Here is a 16,422-nt window from a genome sequence, read left to right on the forward strand (position 1 = left end):
TTCCGTTTCCAAGGGTAACAACAGGACGCGACTGGAGCACAAAGCATAGTAAAAATACTCCACAAAGTATGATATGGTAACTAAACATATATAAATACATACACAGCTCATCTACCAGTTTATTTACATGAAAATGTTGTATGATAACAAAGGAATATGATAACAAAACATTATGGCCTATATTCATCGTGGTCATACCGGCTTGTCAAAGTCTGATCCCGTCAGATCTCACAAGCTAAGCAGGGCCTGGTCTGGTTAGTACTTGGATGGGAGACCGCTGGGAATTACAGGTGCCACAGTTGCCAGTGGCAAAAACTGTCCTTGTGTCCTTAGGCAAGACACTTCACCCACATTGCCTAATATGAAAGTGACGTGTGCGTGAGTGATGGTGGTGGTCGGAGGGGCTAATGGTGCAGATTGGCAGCCTCGCTTCTGTCACTCTGCCCCAGGGCAGCTGTGGCTACAGTAGTAGTTAGTAATGATTAAGAATTTACTGTATTTATGTAAAATGTTGATTTTTTTATGCTAACATCTCTAGCTAACGTTTTTATGCAACTAACCTACATTACTGAGTAAGTACACATTTACCTCGTGTTTTTTACGTAATTTTATTTAAAAATAATTCCAGGCTGAAGTTGAGGACAGACTGAAGAGAAGCACATGAAGGAGTTGCTGGAACAATAGTTGTGAATCCAGAAGGTAAGATTTCCTGGTAAAAATGCCCATATAACAAAGATCTGCAGCTAATTCAATGTGTATATATATATATATATATATATATATACACACACATATATATCTTTAGGTCTTATGGGTAGAGCAACCATGGACAATTTAACCACAGCTCATAATGCACATCTTCTGCGCAACTTCACCATGAAAGCAAGGAATACAATCAAAGAGACTGACCCTCATTTGCACTAAAATACATGAGATTATGGGTGCATCTGGTAAGTGGATTTGCAATGTTTTATATATTTTTACATTAAATAAAAAAATAATCTATCCAAGTTGTTTCATGTTGCAGAGAATGATCATCTCCTGATAGTGTTCCAGAAGATCCCAGGTGAATAGTTTCTTAGACATGTTCATACTCACTTTGTCAAATGCCATATTTGTATTGTATTTTGTTTGATTTTCACTTTTCATAACAAAAAGAAAGTTATTAATCACTGGGTATGGACTGTTCTTAAATGCAAATGAAAAATTGCAGAGAAGTAGAAATAGACTTATTTATTTCCCCATTTAAACAAAATTAATTGCAAACAAAACAATAAAAAGACCCTTTTTAAACAAATGTTTTAATGTAAATCAGAATGTACAACATTATGTTAATAAATAATTAATTACATGTATATATCTCATGAAAATGACAATGCGGCTGATTGAAAGAGAAGGTGGACTTTCACAGCATGTCTGTAGGTACAAACAGGTCTGTGGGAAGGTCAAACTAAGATGTTTTACAGGTCTTACTTGTATTGAGCAAAACTAAGCATCAAACGACCATGAAGGAGTCGGCCTACTTTATTGTAATCTATTTGGGAAATGTTTAAACTTCTTTATCCTCTGTAATCAGTAATTCTCTCAATGGTTGTGACTGCCATGAGAGAAATATGGAGGAGGATTGGAGCTCCATCATCTGACAGTTTTCAACATATTCATTATAGATTATCCCTTGAGATAATCCAGATCTTTCAAAGGAAGGCTGACTCACTGTAAGTAAACATTGCAAAAGGCATGTTCAAAGCAGCACAAAAAAAGTTTAATTTTTTTCTTACTTCACTGTCGTCCCAAATCACTGTTTCAAAATGATATTCTGACCAGCAGCATTCTAAATAATATATATGGCTTCCCACTTTAAATGCTTGTAGAACAAAACATACAAATCCTTCATCTATCACAACTGACCAATGGAAAATTACATAGACTTAAAAAAATGTCACAATAATTATTCCCCATTGTTGATTATATTTTTAGCTGTAATTCTCTACCAAACCTTAATCGGCACTCAAACAACTTATTGTACACATTAATTTACACACAGCAAGGTACCACACAGACAACAGTCAAGTATTTCTTCAAACATAAAAAACAACATTTCAAGTGCATCCTGTCAAGTTTTAAGGCCTGAGGTGTGCTTTGATTCCTTCACTCAAATGCCTCACCACTGTGGTCCAAGGAGGCTATTTGTGGAGATGTAAGGATTTAAAGAGGACAATTCATTGTGGCTCTTAAAAATATTTAGAACATAAATAATGTGTATGTGAGAAAATCCTCTTGTGTTGCTGCACTTACAATGTCACTTTTAAATAGTTAACTTTGCAGGCTACTGCCTGTCAACTGACTAAATAGAGGGAATTTAAAACAATTATGTCCAAACAAGATAACATTAGAGCTACTTTTTGTAATTAATCATAGCTGACCTGGCCTTGTTGTATTCTCACACCTGGACCACTCTCACCACTAGATGTTATCTACATTACTGCTTTCTGATAGTTTGCTGGTTTTGGCCTGACAGAAAGCAGAGAGCACAGGTGAGCCTGAACAAAGGCCAGGTGAGAGGGATCAGGTTTCACATCTGCCATCTACAAGTAAGAAAATCAAAGAAACGTTTGGTAACTTTAAACATACCTGAATTAACCATAAAACATTTTATGGGTATATTTTTAGGTGTTCAAAAAGTTGATTTTAACAAATTTAGTTTCCCTTTGAGTGAGAATGTAGCTAGGAATTAAACTTTCAGGGCCCGATCTTGCCCCAATCTTAGCACTCAGCGCAAGTGTAGGGTGTGGAATTCTAAACAAGAGGAGTGCCGTGGTTGAATATCAGGTGGAGTGGAGCAGACTGAGGGCGTGGTGTGGCGTGGCGCGTTCAGTGAATTGCCAGAATCATAAAAATCAATATCAAACGAGTCTGCTGAAAAAGAAACATGTAACATGCTCAAGGCTTCTTTTATTTGGTAATACATTAGGATGATAAATGCTTAACATTCATAACATGTTCCTGTGCTGGGCAGGAAACTGTCCGGATGCTCTCCTGCAGCAGATCACAACCCCTTGCCCGCTCCCTGTATCGGCTCAGCTCTGCTCTATTGTTTGGTTTGATCTGGATCTGTACGAAAGCTGTTTATTCACACAAGACTGTTTACAGCAATGTCCTAAAGTGTGTTTTCTTACCCTGTCTGTGTTCCTAATGCTGCTATGTCGATTTCCTCACAATCTCGCGACCGGCTCTGCGCACGCATTCACTGACAGCTCAGGGCTGTGACAGTGGAGCAGATGCACGTATCATATCTGTGCGCAAAGCGGTAACATCAGAAACATTTGTATGACAATAAACATATTCCATAATCCGCGAGACATGCACCTGTGTGGGATCAAATGCGGTGGACCCGAGAGACGAGAATGTTAGCGGTCAGCAGGAGCAACATTGGACACTCGTACCTCAGGTGAGTCTGTGGTAGTGGACTACTGGGACAGGCGGGAGCGGGTGCAAGAAAGCAGCGGGTCTGCTGTTGGATGGGGGGCACATGAAATAGACACTGGTCTTAAATGAACGCAGAGGAAACTATAAAAGGTTGATGTGTGCACATGCACGGGCTTACAGCAGTGCGTATGAGTGAGAGGGGCACACGAGCGCACGGAATGTTCAGAACACAAACCCAGTCAGTTCTGTCATGGCCTATACAAAATTCTATAACCCTGGTGCCTCTGGTGTGTACTTGCATTGTTGTCTCTCCAGAGTTGTTTTACTGTACACATGTATAATTCTTCCCCACACCCCTTTGTGCTGCCTGATACTGAGGCAAAGATTGCAGACATTACCCACACTGGCAGTGCTTTTAAAAGACACACGGTCACAGATTGGCTCAGATGCCATCACCATATATGTACTTGTACAATCCCACTCCAGCCTCCAGCAGCGAAGTACAGCCCCACCTGGACACGCCCCCTCCTTAACACTTGCGCTTACTGCTAAGATTGGGGGCAAGATCGGACGCTCAATGTTCTATCTTAAAGCCATCATGAAGATAATAGCAGTGCCGGTACGGTCTTGCTACAACCTGGGCAGAAAGTTGCATTACCCATATATGGTCACAGCAGTTCCTTTGATGGATATTTCAGATAATCCTTTGCACAGCACTTAATTCTGGAAAATCATCAAGTAGGGAGTGAGGCTTGGACGGCGTGCCTTGTTCCCTCAGCTACTCTGGTGCTGTCCGCAGCGTATCCGTGGAAAAGGTCAGTGTGGGCAGGTCACCTTGGCGCGTGTCCATTGACTTGGCCCCTGCCCCACTGCACGTTAGGCAGAGTTAGACACCTCCTGAAGTGTTCCAGCTGGGCCTGCAGCCTCTCGTTCTCCTCCCGCACTCGCTGCCTCTGACTCATCAGCTCCTGACAAACCAAGGGCGGATGGATGAGAGAGGACAAAATAAGATTGCTGTCGTCAAAAAGCTAAAAATAACATGAATGCACCAATACAGAGTTTGATAGTGACAAAGAGGGATGTCATCGCTGTAACTTACCGCCATAGTGTGGGAGAGCTGTTCGGCAGTCCGAGTGAGATGGTGGTTTTGTGCTTCGAGCTTCTTGCACTGGCTCTGAAGGACTTGTCTCTCTATACTGTGCTCTGTAAATATTTTATATTGTACATATTAAATATTTTAAAAAATATATCTTACTAAATATAAGTAAGTATTTTTTTTAATCTTGTTCCGTGTAACACTGGACATGAAAAATTTCTTACACCCTGACCTTAATAAGACCAGCTGAATTGAAATTAATTTAAAATACTAATCATTACAAAATCTAGCCTACAGCAAATGTGACTGTGCTAGTTCAGAAAATACAGTTTATCTGCAGTCATTTAATATTTTATTAATAATAAAAATATTAAATATTGTAAGTAAAGTAATGAGAGTTATCTATAATTCTTTTTTTTTTTAAATCATTGATAAATATACTTCAACATCCCTGTGATTTCAATTGATTCTGTGGTGTAAATGGGTAGATTTAGCAGACTAATAGACCTTGTAGTCAAGATAAATCATCTGGTTCAACATTTGTAATTTTTTTTTTCCTTCAACAGTACCACACACCTTCTGCATACTGATGATAGGCTTCAAAAATAGCCTCAATGCCTTGCCACTTTCTTGGAGCTTCTTCCATCTCCTCCTCTTCATCTTCCTCTTCATCCTGCCCTGACTGGCCCTCCTCATCAGACAGGGGCTCGTATGCTGATAGTGTGTCTCGGCTGGCCCCATGGGGAGGGGCGTGGTGACCGTTGATGTACTGAGAGCTCTGGTTTGGATGGGGGCCTTTCAGTGGAGAGGCTTTGTGAGGCAGAGACAGGTCCGAGTTCAAGAGCCCATCTGAAACATAAGACTTTATTAATATTATCTCAAACACAATAACTATGAAGGTGTAGCTGTAGTATGAGCGATGTTTTGATGATTTAACTTAAAATATCAACTAACAACTAACCCTTTATATAAATGTAAACATTGCTTTGTAGATGTAAATAGTAAATTGCTTTAAAAAGCATTTTAAAAGACTAAATAATGATTTATCAATTATAAATAAAATAAATTAATAAATACTTATTTTGTGGTAGAACCTTTTCAAAGTACAAGCATTTTAACCATACCTCACAGAAGAGAAAAAGTGTAGTATAAAACAACACATTATGTGCATAAGAGCTGTAAGATAAGACAACTCCACTAGATGGCAGCACTAGCTTATAATGCTCACACTCAATTACCTCTTTTTGATTACTCACCCTTGCTATGAGTGGACTGGAGGACAGCCTGGTGGAAGTGCTGAGCAAAAACCTCTGGTGTGAACTTTTCCCAGGGCCGACTGCGGCCATTCTGCCCACAGACGGGTGTCTTTTTCAGGGGAGAAGTGACGAGACCATTCTGGAGGTTATGGGGCTTCCTGTTTGGTTCCATAAATTCAGTCTTTTCATGATGGGGGTTCAGGGATGTAGGAATGCGTGTCACCTGGGGATCCAACGAGGACTTAAGTGCATCATTACAGAGCGGGTTCTTAGGTTTGTGCAGAAAGGGAGGTGAGGGACTGGGGGAGTCTGGGTAAGGATGTCCATTCGAAAGAGAGATAGATTTGGAGTCACCTATGTAAGATTGAAAGCGGTAATAGTTAGCTAGATTAATGCACTGAGTTTTTTAGTGTGTAGCTACAGTAATCTTACCGTTTAAGGGAGGTGGAGATGGAGTGCTGCATGGTGGTACAGGATTGTATCTGATAGTGTCCAATGTGACAGTCTTCTTCTTAATGGCCTTTAGCAAATCCTCTGCCTTCTGCTTTTCTGTGGAGCAGAGGAGATGCCCAATTGCCTTAAAATTAGGGATTAACTGTTTCATGATAAATGAAATGAAATAAACACAATAAAAATGTCCTGGGATTAACCAAATACAATAATAGGATATATAACTGGACAACATATATGTAAGGGTCTTTTCTTCATTATTTATTTCATACTACATAAGGTATACATTTAGGCTTAAAACAACTAAAAAGAAATAAAGCCCAGTTTGAAAAGTCAATTTATTTTAATGTTAGGTTTAAATTTTTTTTTGCTATGCCCTTTTCATCATGGTAAACAAACCAGTCCCACTAGGACTAACCATAGCATCTGTGCATGGGAGAGAATAGCACTTGATGTTAGCAGACTCAGGCTCACCTCTCCTCTGTGCGGGGCTCACGTGACTAAGGTTAAACATGCTGAGGAAGTCCTTTTTCTCCCCCAGGTCAGGCGTGCGGTTCATCTGATCAGCCGTGTATGGTGTGCTCAGAGCTGGACAGGCTTTCTTCTTGACTTGAGAGATGGGTGGAGAGGGACTACGCTCCCTCAGCATCCTCCTCCTCTTCCTCTTCTTCTGTGCCAGGATCTCATTGCGATTTGATAGTGTTGTTAAACCACACATGCTCAAAAACTCCACTTTCTACAAGACAAAGAGAGGTCTAAATTAAGTAATAGTTTGGTGAATAACTCTTGCAGGTGTGGTAGGTATTAGTCTATACCTCTGAGGAAGTGTCCAGTTTAAGTGGAGGTTGATCGGTCACTCTTCTTAAATGAGCTTTCACTTCCTCTTCATCGCTTTCATCATAGGATTCATCCATGTCATAGTAATAACCTAGATACACAGAAACAATATTTGTGATGTAAATAATGTGAAAGTAATGTATTTAGTCACTTTTTTTTATTCCGTGGATTTTAGTTAGCCTGCTCACCTCCCTCCCGTGCCTCCTTCCTCCTCCTCTCTTCCAGGTCCAGTTTGCTGAGCAGCTTCCTATGTTGCTGCAGGACCTCGTCATACACCAGCAGGCTGTCAGGCACACGGCTGTGTCTCTCTCTGACAGGAGAGGGGGAGCTTCTACAGTCCCGTACCCCCAGATCAGCACTGCTCAGGGGGGCAGACAAAGGGGCACAAGCCCTCTGCTGGAGGTTATTGATGTGATGCCGTTGGTAAAGACTCTGAATAGTTCTGTCCTGCTCCACTTTGCCCCAGGAGGCTGCATCATGTAAGCTGGCCCCCCTCATAGAGGGGATCCTCTCTAAGCCCTCAGCTCTCCTTCTGCTATCCTCTGCCCTGTCCCCCCAGCTTAGGGGAGGTCTCTCTGTGCGAGTCAGTCCAGGAGGAGGGCGGCTGGGGGGTGTGGAAGGGGTCAGCTTTCGGGCTGGAGGGCTATCCACAAAGGAGGCTGGGTTCCACAGTGTGGTTGGTGGCACTGAGGGATTAGGGGGACCTTTAGGAGAGATAAGCGGAGGTGGTGCACCCAGGGAGGGTGGGGTGTCCTTACTGTGTGAATTCTGATGAACAGTGTTGGGTCTGTTACAAAGAAAATGTTATTATTTTCTTATGGTGTTTGAAGAGTGCCAAGGATAAAACTAAACAGTCCCTACCTCGGATTCTCTCTCCAATGCTCCAAGCCTTTCCCAGGTGAGCGCAGGTCCAGCTCCAGAGGACGCTCTCTGTCTTGGCCTCTTTGTCGGGATAACCACACTTCCTCATTCATCCTCTGAGTCATCATGGCAGCTGCCAGAGCACTGTGATGCTTGCCCATGTGCGAGGGCACCAGGCTGGGCACAGGGTGTGGGACTGCACCCCTGGAGGAGTGCAGGTTGGACTGCAGCAGCAGAGGTTTTGGCGCAGTGAAACCTAAATGCTCAGACTCCTTGGCTTTATCTATAAAACAAAAACAGATTTGTTGAGAAGACTCAATTTCATTAGTTTGTCACACCCATCAATAAACACATAAAAACTATGCTTATCCTTCAAGGATGGTCTTTGATTATATATTCATGAGCTTCTAGACAATGTAAAAAGGGTGGAGGGCCTCTGATTCAGTTACATGTAGTGAGGCCAATTAAGCAAATGGTCACTTTCTCATAAATTAAATAGTAATGCTCTTTTTACCTCTGCTTTTCATAGCAGCTGGTTAGTGACCTAATCAAAGATCAGTAAAAGATAAGTTAATATAATCCACATTGTTAATGTTACCCGTGGCCAAGACTGTGGACAAAGGTACATTTACACCAGAGTAAAGGCAGTTGTTCGGTCTCTGTTCTCCTCCTCTGATCAGCCCTGAGCCCTGCTCTCACTTCACATGTACTACCCTCACAGCTCAGTTCAGTGGGTGAGTAAATCATAACATATGGCCTGTTCTTTGTCTACACATTGGTGAGAACACAAGTATGTGCCATGTGCTTGTGTAGAGGTACCCGGTCTGTTTGGGGTCAGCCTCTCTCCTGGCCGTGGCCTGTCCTCCGGCAGTGCCCTGCGAGCCTGCAGATCAGCCAGGTAGTGGCTCTCGGCTCCTCGGACCATCTGCTGCTGTCTGTCCCGGTGACGCTCCTTCTGTCTGTCCGCCTCGTCCTCCTTCTCCCTCTCTCTTTCTCTCTCTGCTCCCTTGGCTGAGCGCTCCCTCTCTCTTTCTCTCTCCGCTCCCTTGGCCACACGCTCCCTCTCTTTCTCCCGTTCGCGCTCGTGTTCTCGCTGGCGCAGCTCGCTCTCCATCTGTAGCCTGTGGGGGAGGTTGACACACGGGGGAGAGGTGAGAGATGCAACACCCAACACGGGCCAGATATTAGCCACACACTGGTGAACTGCACACAAACACTGCTGGCCAAATGTACACACAAATATGCACTCAGTCCATGCGCACTATAATCCATCCGCAGCATGACTGAGTGCAAGCAGATGAACACTTAATAGGTATCCACAGGAGAACCACACACACATACTGAAACTGTACCCACTCACATTCACACTCTAAAACAAAGCAGATATGCAGTATGGGCCTGTGCCATAAGCGCTACTCCAATCAATCCTCCTGTTTCTCCACCATAAGGAAACAATGTACATAGTGAAACAAGTGGAAGAAGCGCTAACAATGAGGCTTCCTGACGTACACTACAAGTACAAAGGGCTTATATATGCAAGTGTGTGTGAAGGACAATGCGCGGTGACGGAGTGTATAGGAGGCGCTATGGGGAGTGCTCTAAAAATACCCCACTCAGCAACCTGTGCCTACCCTGCGGAGAGAAGACTACCCAGGCCCCAAGTCAGGAGGGAGGAGGTGACAGCGATGACGAAAGGGAAAATGTAAAGCCTAATGACGAAACAGTAAGATGATCTAAAAATACTTATACACTTAATACAGTGCTTGTGTGAAAGTTACCTCTCTGCCAGGGCTGTATGGTTGAGTTCAGCAGGGTACCGGCTCCCAGGCAGGTGCATATGGAGGGCAGAGGGGTGCAGGGAGGGGAAGGCGCCCCCTCCAGGCACAGAGTAGTATGGCGAGCGAAGGGCAGAGAGACAAAGAGACTCCTCCATTCTGGGAAAAAGATAATATTTAAGTTTGAGCTTAGGGGCAAACTAGACTTAATTAGTAAACTAAGACTTTGCCAAATTAATCTATAAGATCAGCTCCCTACTGCATTTACCATCTGGTTCCTACTTATTAAATCAATCATATAAAGGCATTCTCTCTCCTCTCCATGTCCCTGTGCATATGCCTATCGGCCACAACCCTCCTCAGCCCTATCTCCACTGCAGCAGCAGAAACATCAGCCAGGAAAAAGAACAATTACATGGCTAAAACTTGAGTAGTTTATACTTAAACAAAAGTACAAAGTACACATAAAAAATAGTATTCAAACTACTAGTGACCTTTTAAGGCAATTCTAGAAGCATTTGGGATCATTCTTTCATACAAAACTTCAATCAAACTGTTAAAAGCTGAAGTTTTTTAAACCACAATCCACATGTTTTCTGGCCAATCAGAGCAGGTAATGCAGTGCTGTTATGTGTGGTTGCTGTATGAAGGAGCAAGACAGCTGTGAGACAACCATGCATGATTTATTAAATACAATTACATGACAAGACATCGACTTGATTACAAGCACAAGTGCACAAGCACATATTTACAAATCTACTAAAAAAGTAACCATAATTTCCAGTGAACTGTTACATAAAAACCCAGAGTGAAGGTTGGTGCAGTTACCTTTGTAGGGAGAGGGGGTGGTGGAGGTAGGCTGGGTGGTAGTAGGCAGCAGCAGCAGCAGCATGGGCAGCTGCAGGGTCCATGCCCAGGGGCAGAGAGGCCAGCCGGAGCTCCTCTGACGTAGCATAGGGACGCAGCACTCTCAGATACTCCTCTGGGACTGCACCAGGAGGGACCCCGGGGTGCATCTGCCCAGGTAAACTGTAGGGGACACAAATACAGGCATACATTTTAAGTGGTGCATTTTGTGATAAGGGGTGCATATTATGACAAGGGGTGTTGTCATATCAAAGAGTGTAGGATTATTGGATCAAAATGTATATTCCTCTTTGCTACATGACCTTTTTGAAGTACATTACTGTATTTTACTAGGGCTGGAGTTGACTAAAGAAATTCTTGGCCGACTAAAAGAGAGGTGAAATAAAAGGTCTCAACTACCATTTTGTCTCTGACCGAAATTACACTGACAAGACTACACCTTCAAGAAGTGCATGTAACAATGTATTTATATAAAGACATGTTAAACAGCCCTAATTTGCATGTAAATACCTTGTAAAAAAAAATAAAAATAAATAAATAAAAATGCTTTCTACTTCCTGCACAGTAGTGCTTGGGTGTAGCTACCTGAGGCTCTGTATTCTGGGGTCCTGCATGACAGCTCCGGGTTGCAGTCCGTATGAGTGAGTCAGAGGGTGGGGGGAGGAGAGGGGAGGGGTCCTCTTGTCCTGTGGGTACGAGTGGTTCTCCAGACGTTCTCGAACACTCACCTCAGCCTGAAGAAAAACATAAACAAAAAAATTCTTGCTGATTATAAAAGTCCTAATCTTGACCAGATTAGTCAAATAGTAACCATAACAATTCACTTTTCTGCAGTGCTGGAAAGAGTATTGAAAATGTCTACTCAAGTAAAAATACAGTCATATGGCAAAAATTTATTGAATTACAAGTTCACGTAATGCTGCCAAATCTGTACTAATGTAACAGTATTAAGTACACATGAAAATACTACTCAAAGTGTTACTCTTTATGTTATTTTAGTACCATTTTAGATCAGTCTTTTATACAAAACTAAACTAATTACACTTACATTAAGATAGAATTATACTAAATTATAAGCACAGGTTAAAAAATCTACAATACAATTATCCAAACAATCTACATAATTTCATTAACATATTTATAATTAGTTACTATTTTCCACTGCTGCTTTGCTCTATACTTAAAACAAAGAAGTCCCATATGTTTACTGTAAAACATAAATAATACAAGTTAACAGTCAGGCTAGTCAATTGGAGTTTTGCATATGTAGGAAAAACATGCAAATGATCTGATGCAAACTTGAGTGTCCTATGCAAATCTATGGCATTACTAAAACAAGCCAAGCCAGGTCAGATATCCTGATGCCAAAATGTGATGCTAGCTCTGACATGGGGTCTTGGCCTGCCTAACGCTTCAACTCAACTACATAAATGACCGTCACTTTGCGGTTTGATGAGTTAGATGGAAAGGTTAAGAGAAAGAGAGAAAGAAAGGAGTGGAGTGAGAGGAAGAGAGAAGAGGAGAGAGGGCCTGGGGGTTGTACCCAGGGGCTCAGCTGAGTGGAAAAGTGGTCTTGATATGTCATAACAGGTCAACATCAAAGAGGAAAGATGATCCTAATATCAAGCCAAATGCACACTTCTTCCTTCCTAACATCCCTCTCTCTTCCCCTCTTCATCCTCTCTTTCTCTCCATCTCATTTTCTCTCCCTCTCACCCGCTCTCCACTCAAAAGCTCAGTCACCATAAAGTCACATTTGATCTGTGATTGCTTATCTAAAACTTCTGGCGTACTATGAAGGCTTTTGGGGCAAATGGGTGCATAGAATTGACTTTTAAATTCTAGTATAGCTCATTTTCATTCCCATGGGTTAGGAAGAATCGAAACATAATATTCTGGTATGTAACTTAGCTTTGGTCTTTCACATTATAAAGCTTCAAAATAAAAACTTTATCAATTTGTTTCACCATTGCCATAGTAATCAGTTCAAAACAAAATATTGTAACTTTTGAATGGTTAAAAGTGCCTATAGACAAAAAAGTTGAAACCTGTGAATATGGAGATAGATGAAAAATAAGTTAATGTATATGAGGCCTTAGGTTGTGTAAACAAAAACAGCAGAAAGTGCAAACAATCCAGCTGCTGCTGCACCAAGAAGTGAAGCTCTCATCAGGCAAATATAGGGACTGAGAACACCAAAGTTAATAAGGTGACTGAAATCTGAGCAAGGAAATGATTTTAATTTTAAAACACAAAAGCCCTTGTAGATTACCACATAAAACACATAAAAAGGTGACTTTTTTTGCAAGGGATGTCAAAAGTATTGAAAATCAGATACTAATTGAACTAATTAAGTTCATCATGACTCCAGTGTTTTCATAACTCCAGATAATTATCATAAAAAACATTTCCTTATCTTTGCCCAACCCTTTGTCATGGCTTCTCTAATTGCCTCATATTTGTACCCTGGTTTGGTTTAGCTGTTTGTATTCAAAATAACTGCCAATTTTACCATATCCACCACACATTACCACAAGTGCACTAATTGCAAGAAAAACATTAATTTAGTCTAATGTGCTGGAGGATGTCTCTAAAGCAACATAGTGTAAATGCAAGCGCAAGCTACCACAGGGAAACCACAAACAAATCCGCTCCCCTGGCAACATTTCAACATTTCAGGTGGCACCTTCCACTTGGACAGCGCAGTGAAATCCGTGTCGTTTGAATATTCTGCTGCCCATTTGACTGTCTCACTCATGAAAAGCAGATTCAAACCAGCGATGAACCGTCGTCGCTCTATATCAAAGCCCAATCTGATCCACAGTGTTCTAGCTAGGGAGAGTGGGAGGGAGAGCGGGAGCAAGGGAGGGGTAGGGTGCAGTATAGATACTAGAGGGAGGGAGGAGGAAATACAAAGACCGCCCGGGGAGCAGCCGTCACACGTCCTGACCTCTGACCTCGTAGAATCCCAATTGTCTTCACAGATGCAGCCGTAAACACAAAGCGTCTCTGCCTTCTTAAATGTCTCAGAGTAGTGGAGACTTTTAGGAAAAGTACAGTGAAAATTCTAGAAATAGTTTTATCTATGTGGGCAACTGTCAGTTAGTGTTAGCCAATCCCAAACCTGCTACCTTTGCCTCTCAAGTCAGTCATTTTTATATGAATGGACTCTTTCATTTGAACAATTTGAAATATGCACCACAAGCCTCAAATTAGGCTTGTCAAGTAAATCAATACCCAGATACAAGTGATTAACAAAACAATTATTAAAATAAATACTAATTTGAACAGATAAAAATAAAGAACAGATAACAGAACATTTTTTTAAATGACAATTGTTTTTAACCTGAATAGTTTTAGAAAAGTCTTAATCAAAACTAGTATTGTCAGTGTTGACATGATACAAAAATTTCAAACTTGATTTCAATACTATGCAATAGGTACAATGCAATGATAATTATTACCAATTTTTTCCCTCTTTTTTCTTTATCATACAATGTGCTGCTCAAATGAGTATCTAGTTTTGCTACTAGCTTTAGTATCAATTAATATGATTTGATAAGTTTGACAAAGTTTGATAAGTTTAACTAGCAGACTACATGGAAATATGAATGAAATATGAAAAGTACTAAAGTATTTTTATGATCACGTTGGTATCACAATCTCAGGTATCAAGCTTTATAGTCTTTAGTCTAAAACTGTTAGTATGTTAGTAACAACACAAAACACCTCATCTTCACTTCAGCAGCAGAACTATAAGACACCTCAGCCTCTCCATCTCTTCCTCGTGTTCCGGCTTCAACCAGATTATCAATTGAATGAACTTCTCAACATATCTCACCCATTTGACTGTCCCTGTTGCAAAACTAAAATCCATGCAAAGCTTTGGAGCCTTTATTTAATGTTCCTTACTTATCCATCCGTACCTCCTTTCCTAGCTTCCTAAAACCTTATTCCCTAAGTCTCCTACCACCCCCTTTCTGTCCTCCCCGCTGAAAGCTCTGAATGAGCACCCCCAGGCAGGCAGACCCACAGTGTAGGCTTTGTCACGGGGGGAGAATGGTCGCTCTGATCCAAGTGGAAGTGGCTACAGTGGGGGCCGACCTCTCACATTGTGTTGAGGGGGGAGCCTGGACCCTCAGCCTGGCTTAAACTCATCCAGCTGACCCCACAAGCACGCACAACAACACACACACATAAATGTAAGGGAAGGAGGACAGAGAGAGAAGGGAGGGGGGCACCCATAGCCTTTTGTGGGGGTCAAGTACACACGCATATGCACAAACGCCACGGGAAGCCGGACACAAAGGGTGGCAGTCTGTTCCAGCAGCCTCCTAATGCTCCTTTTATAATGCTTCTTGTGTGTTTACTGAAAAAGACAAGGAATGATTAGCAGAACTGCGAGAGAGAGAGAGAGAAGGATGAAGGGAGAAAGAGAGGTGGAGTGAGAAAAAGTGAGAAAGTGGGAAAGAGGGAGGCATGGAAAGCAAAGAATATGACAAGAGATGTGAGGGCCGGCTGGTTGTGACAGCTTAATGTTAATGAGAATAGTTTTTAGACATTTTTGGAAGCTATGGTAGGTTTCAAATGCAAAGAAAAACATTCACAATACATTAAAAGGTGATTTGGAGTCAACAGTAGTGTAAGGCAAAAGTAAAGCTAAAACAAATGTGCTCTAAAAACTAACCATAAAGCAGATATACTTTTGCTGGTATTTGGTATTAAACTATAACATAAGTACGTCATTACAGTTTGGTTCACTGTAAACTGCAATATTGATCTAAAATGGCTTAGTATAGTATATATATATATATATATATATATATATATATATAAAATTAAAAACTATTTCTTAACACTTTAATTAAGTATTTGTTCATGCATTATTAAGGGTAATTAAGGTATAGTTATTATGAAATAATAACTACACAATTTCAACTATTCACTTACAATACTGTACTTGTTAGGTATACATTGGCACAGCAAACCAAGCTTTCATTAAAAAAAAACATATGGGAGATACTGACTTGTTTGTTGTCCATTACCTGTCTTGACTCTGCCCTCCACAGGCTGTTGCTGGTCTTGGTTGGGGCTATAGTCACCACTGGAGGGGTACTAGGGACACTGTGGCCCCGGCTCTGGCCCAGGAGAGGAGGTCCTAAAGATGGCCGCTTCGGGGTGGTGACTGGGGAGCTGTGGCTGGTGGAGGGGGTGGAGACAGGAGAAGGCTCGCGGCTAACGGCAGAACCTAGGGAGAAGGAAGGGTAAATGGGTAATACAAAACAATATAACAATAATCAGGAAGTATTGTTAGCATGCTAGTTGTCGTTAGCTTTATCAATGGCAAAACTCCACTCTGGTCTCTGAATGTTATGAAATTAGGGTTTAAACTCATCGTGACGAATAATTAGTATACTCTGAATGCATAGTAAGTAATAAGTGAGGAATAACTTTGGACCACTGCAAACTGTTTAAAATGAGACAGTAAATATCAGGAACAGTGTCTACTAAAACTACCTTAACTGGTTGTAACTTGTATTAGATGTGCACATAGGTAAATTACATGTGCTTTTTAATGTAATTGGACAAGTCTCAAATCAGATTAGGTCAAAGGAATGCTACTATTAGCTACAGCAGATGACTGTTGGTGTACAATAAATTTAGAGGGGAAAAAAGAACCTCATGCCAAAGTTTTATCTGCCATAACAAATAACTTAACAGACTAAATTCACCTGACAAATCTATGATGAATAAACACTGGTTAAAAGCTATGACTGAATGTCTTAGAATAACTAGAATACCTTGAATGAAACCTGTTGGAAATGTTAGGGACTCCAGTGGAAATTAATATTAA

General features: G+C 41.4%; 1 protein-coding gene and 1 long non-coding RNA gene across 6 annotated transcripts in view; one reads left to right on the forward strand and one right to left on the reverse strand.

Moving 5' to 3' along the window:
- The first annotated feature begins 628 nt into the window (after positions 1-628).
- Positions 629-1,143, forward strand: LOC129409418 (uncharacterized). The gene is made up of 3 exons (XR_008632396.1): positions 629-699; positions 806-950; positions 1,028-1,143. It is a non-coding gene; the product is annotated as an uncharacterized LOC129409418 (long non-coding RNA).
- Positions 1,144-1,218: 75 nt separating this feature from the next.
- Positions 1,219-16,422, reverse strand: part of LOC110166791 (genetic suppressor element 1-like) — a 56,596-nt gene continuing 41,392 nt past the window's right edge. For 3 of the 5 annotated variants that reach the window (XM_055155402.1, XM_055155404.1, XM_055155405.1), the window contains exons 3-16: positions 15,596-15,816; positions 11,154-11,302; positions 10,530-10,730; positions 9,705-9,860; positions 8,746-9,047; positions 7,927-8,209; positions 7,254-7,852; positions 7,044-7,156; positions 6,703-6,964; positions 6,211-6,327; positions 5,779-6,132; positions 5,099-5,371; positions 4,526-4,629; positions 1,219-4,394 (exon numbers count right to left, since the gene is read on the reverse strand). In XM_055155402.1, the coding sequence (XP_055011377.1) occupies positions 4,257-4,394; positions 4,526-4,629; positions 5,099-5,371; positions 5,779-6,132; positions 6,211-6,327; positions 6,703-6,964; positions 7,044-7,156; positions 7,254-7,852; positions 7,927-8,209; positions 8,746-9,047; positions 9,705-9,860; positions 10,530-10,730; positions 11,154-11,302; positions 15,596-15,816 (3,272 nt within the window). In that variant the 3' untranslated portion in view covers positions 1,219-4,256. The remainder of the gene's footprint in view (positions 4,395-4,525; positions 4,630-5,098; positions 5,372-5,778; positions 6,133-6,210; positions 6,328-6,702; positions 6,965-7,043; positions 7,157-7,253; positions 7,853-7,926; positions 8,210-8,745; positions 9,048-9,704; positions 9,861-10,529; positions 10,731-11,153; positions 11,303-15,595; positions 15,817-16,422) is intronic. The other 2 variants (XM_055155403.1, XM_055155406.1) reach the window with 1 other exon arrangement.

This window comes from Boleophthalmus pectinirostris, unplaced genomic scaffold (genome assembly GCF_026225935.1).
Source record: "Boleophthalmus pectinirostris isolate CB_2022bp ecotype Guang Dong unplaced genomic scaffold, ASM2622593v1 HiC_scaffold_2, whole genome shotgun sequence".
NCBI lineage: Eukaryota > Metazoa > Chordata > Actinopteri > Gobiiformes > Gobiidae > Boleophthalmus > Boleophthalmus pectinirostris.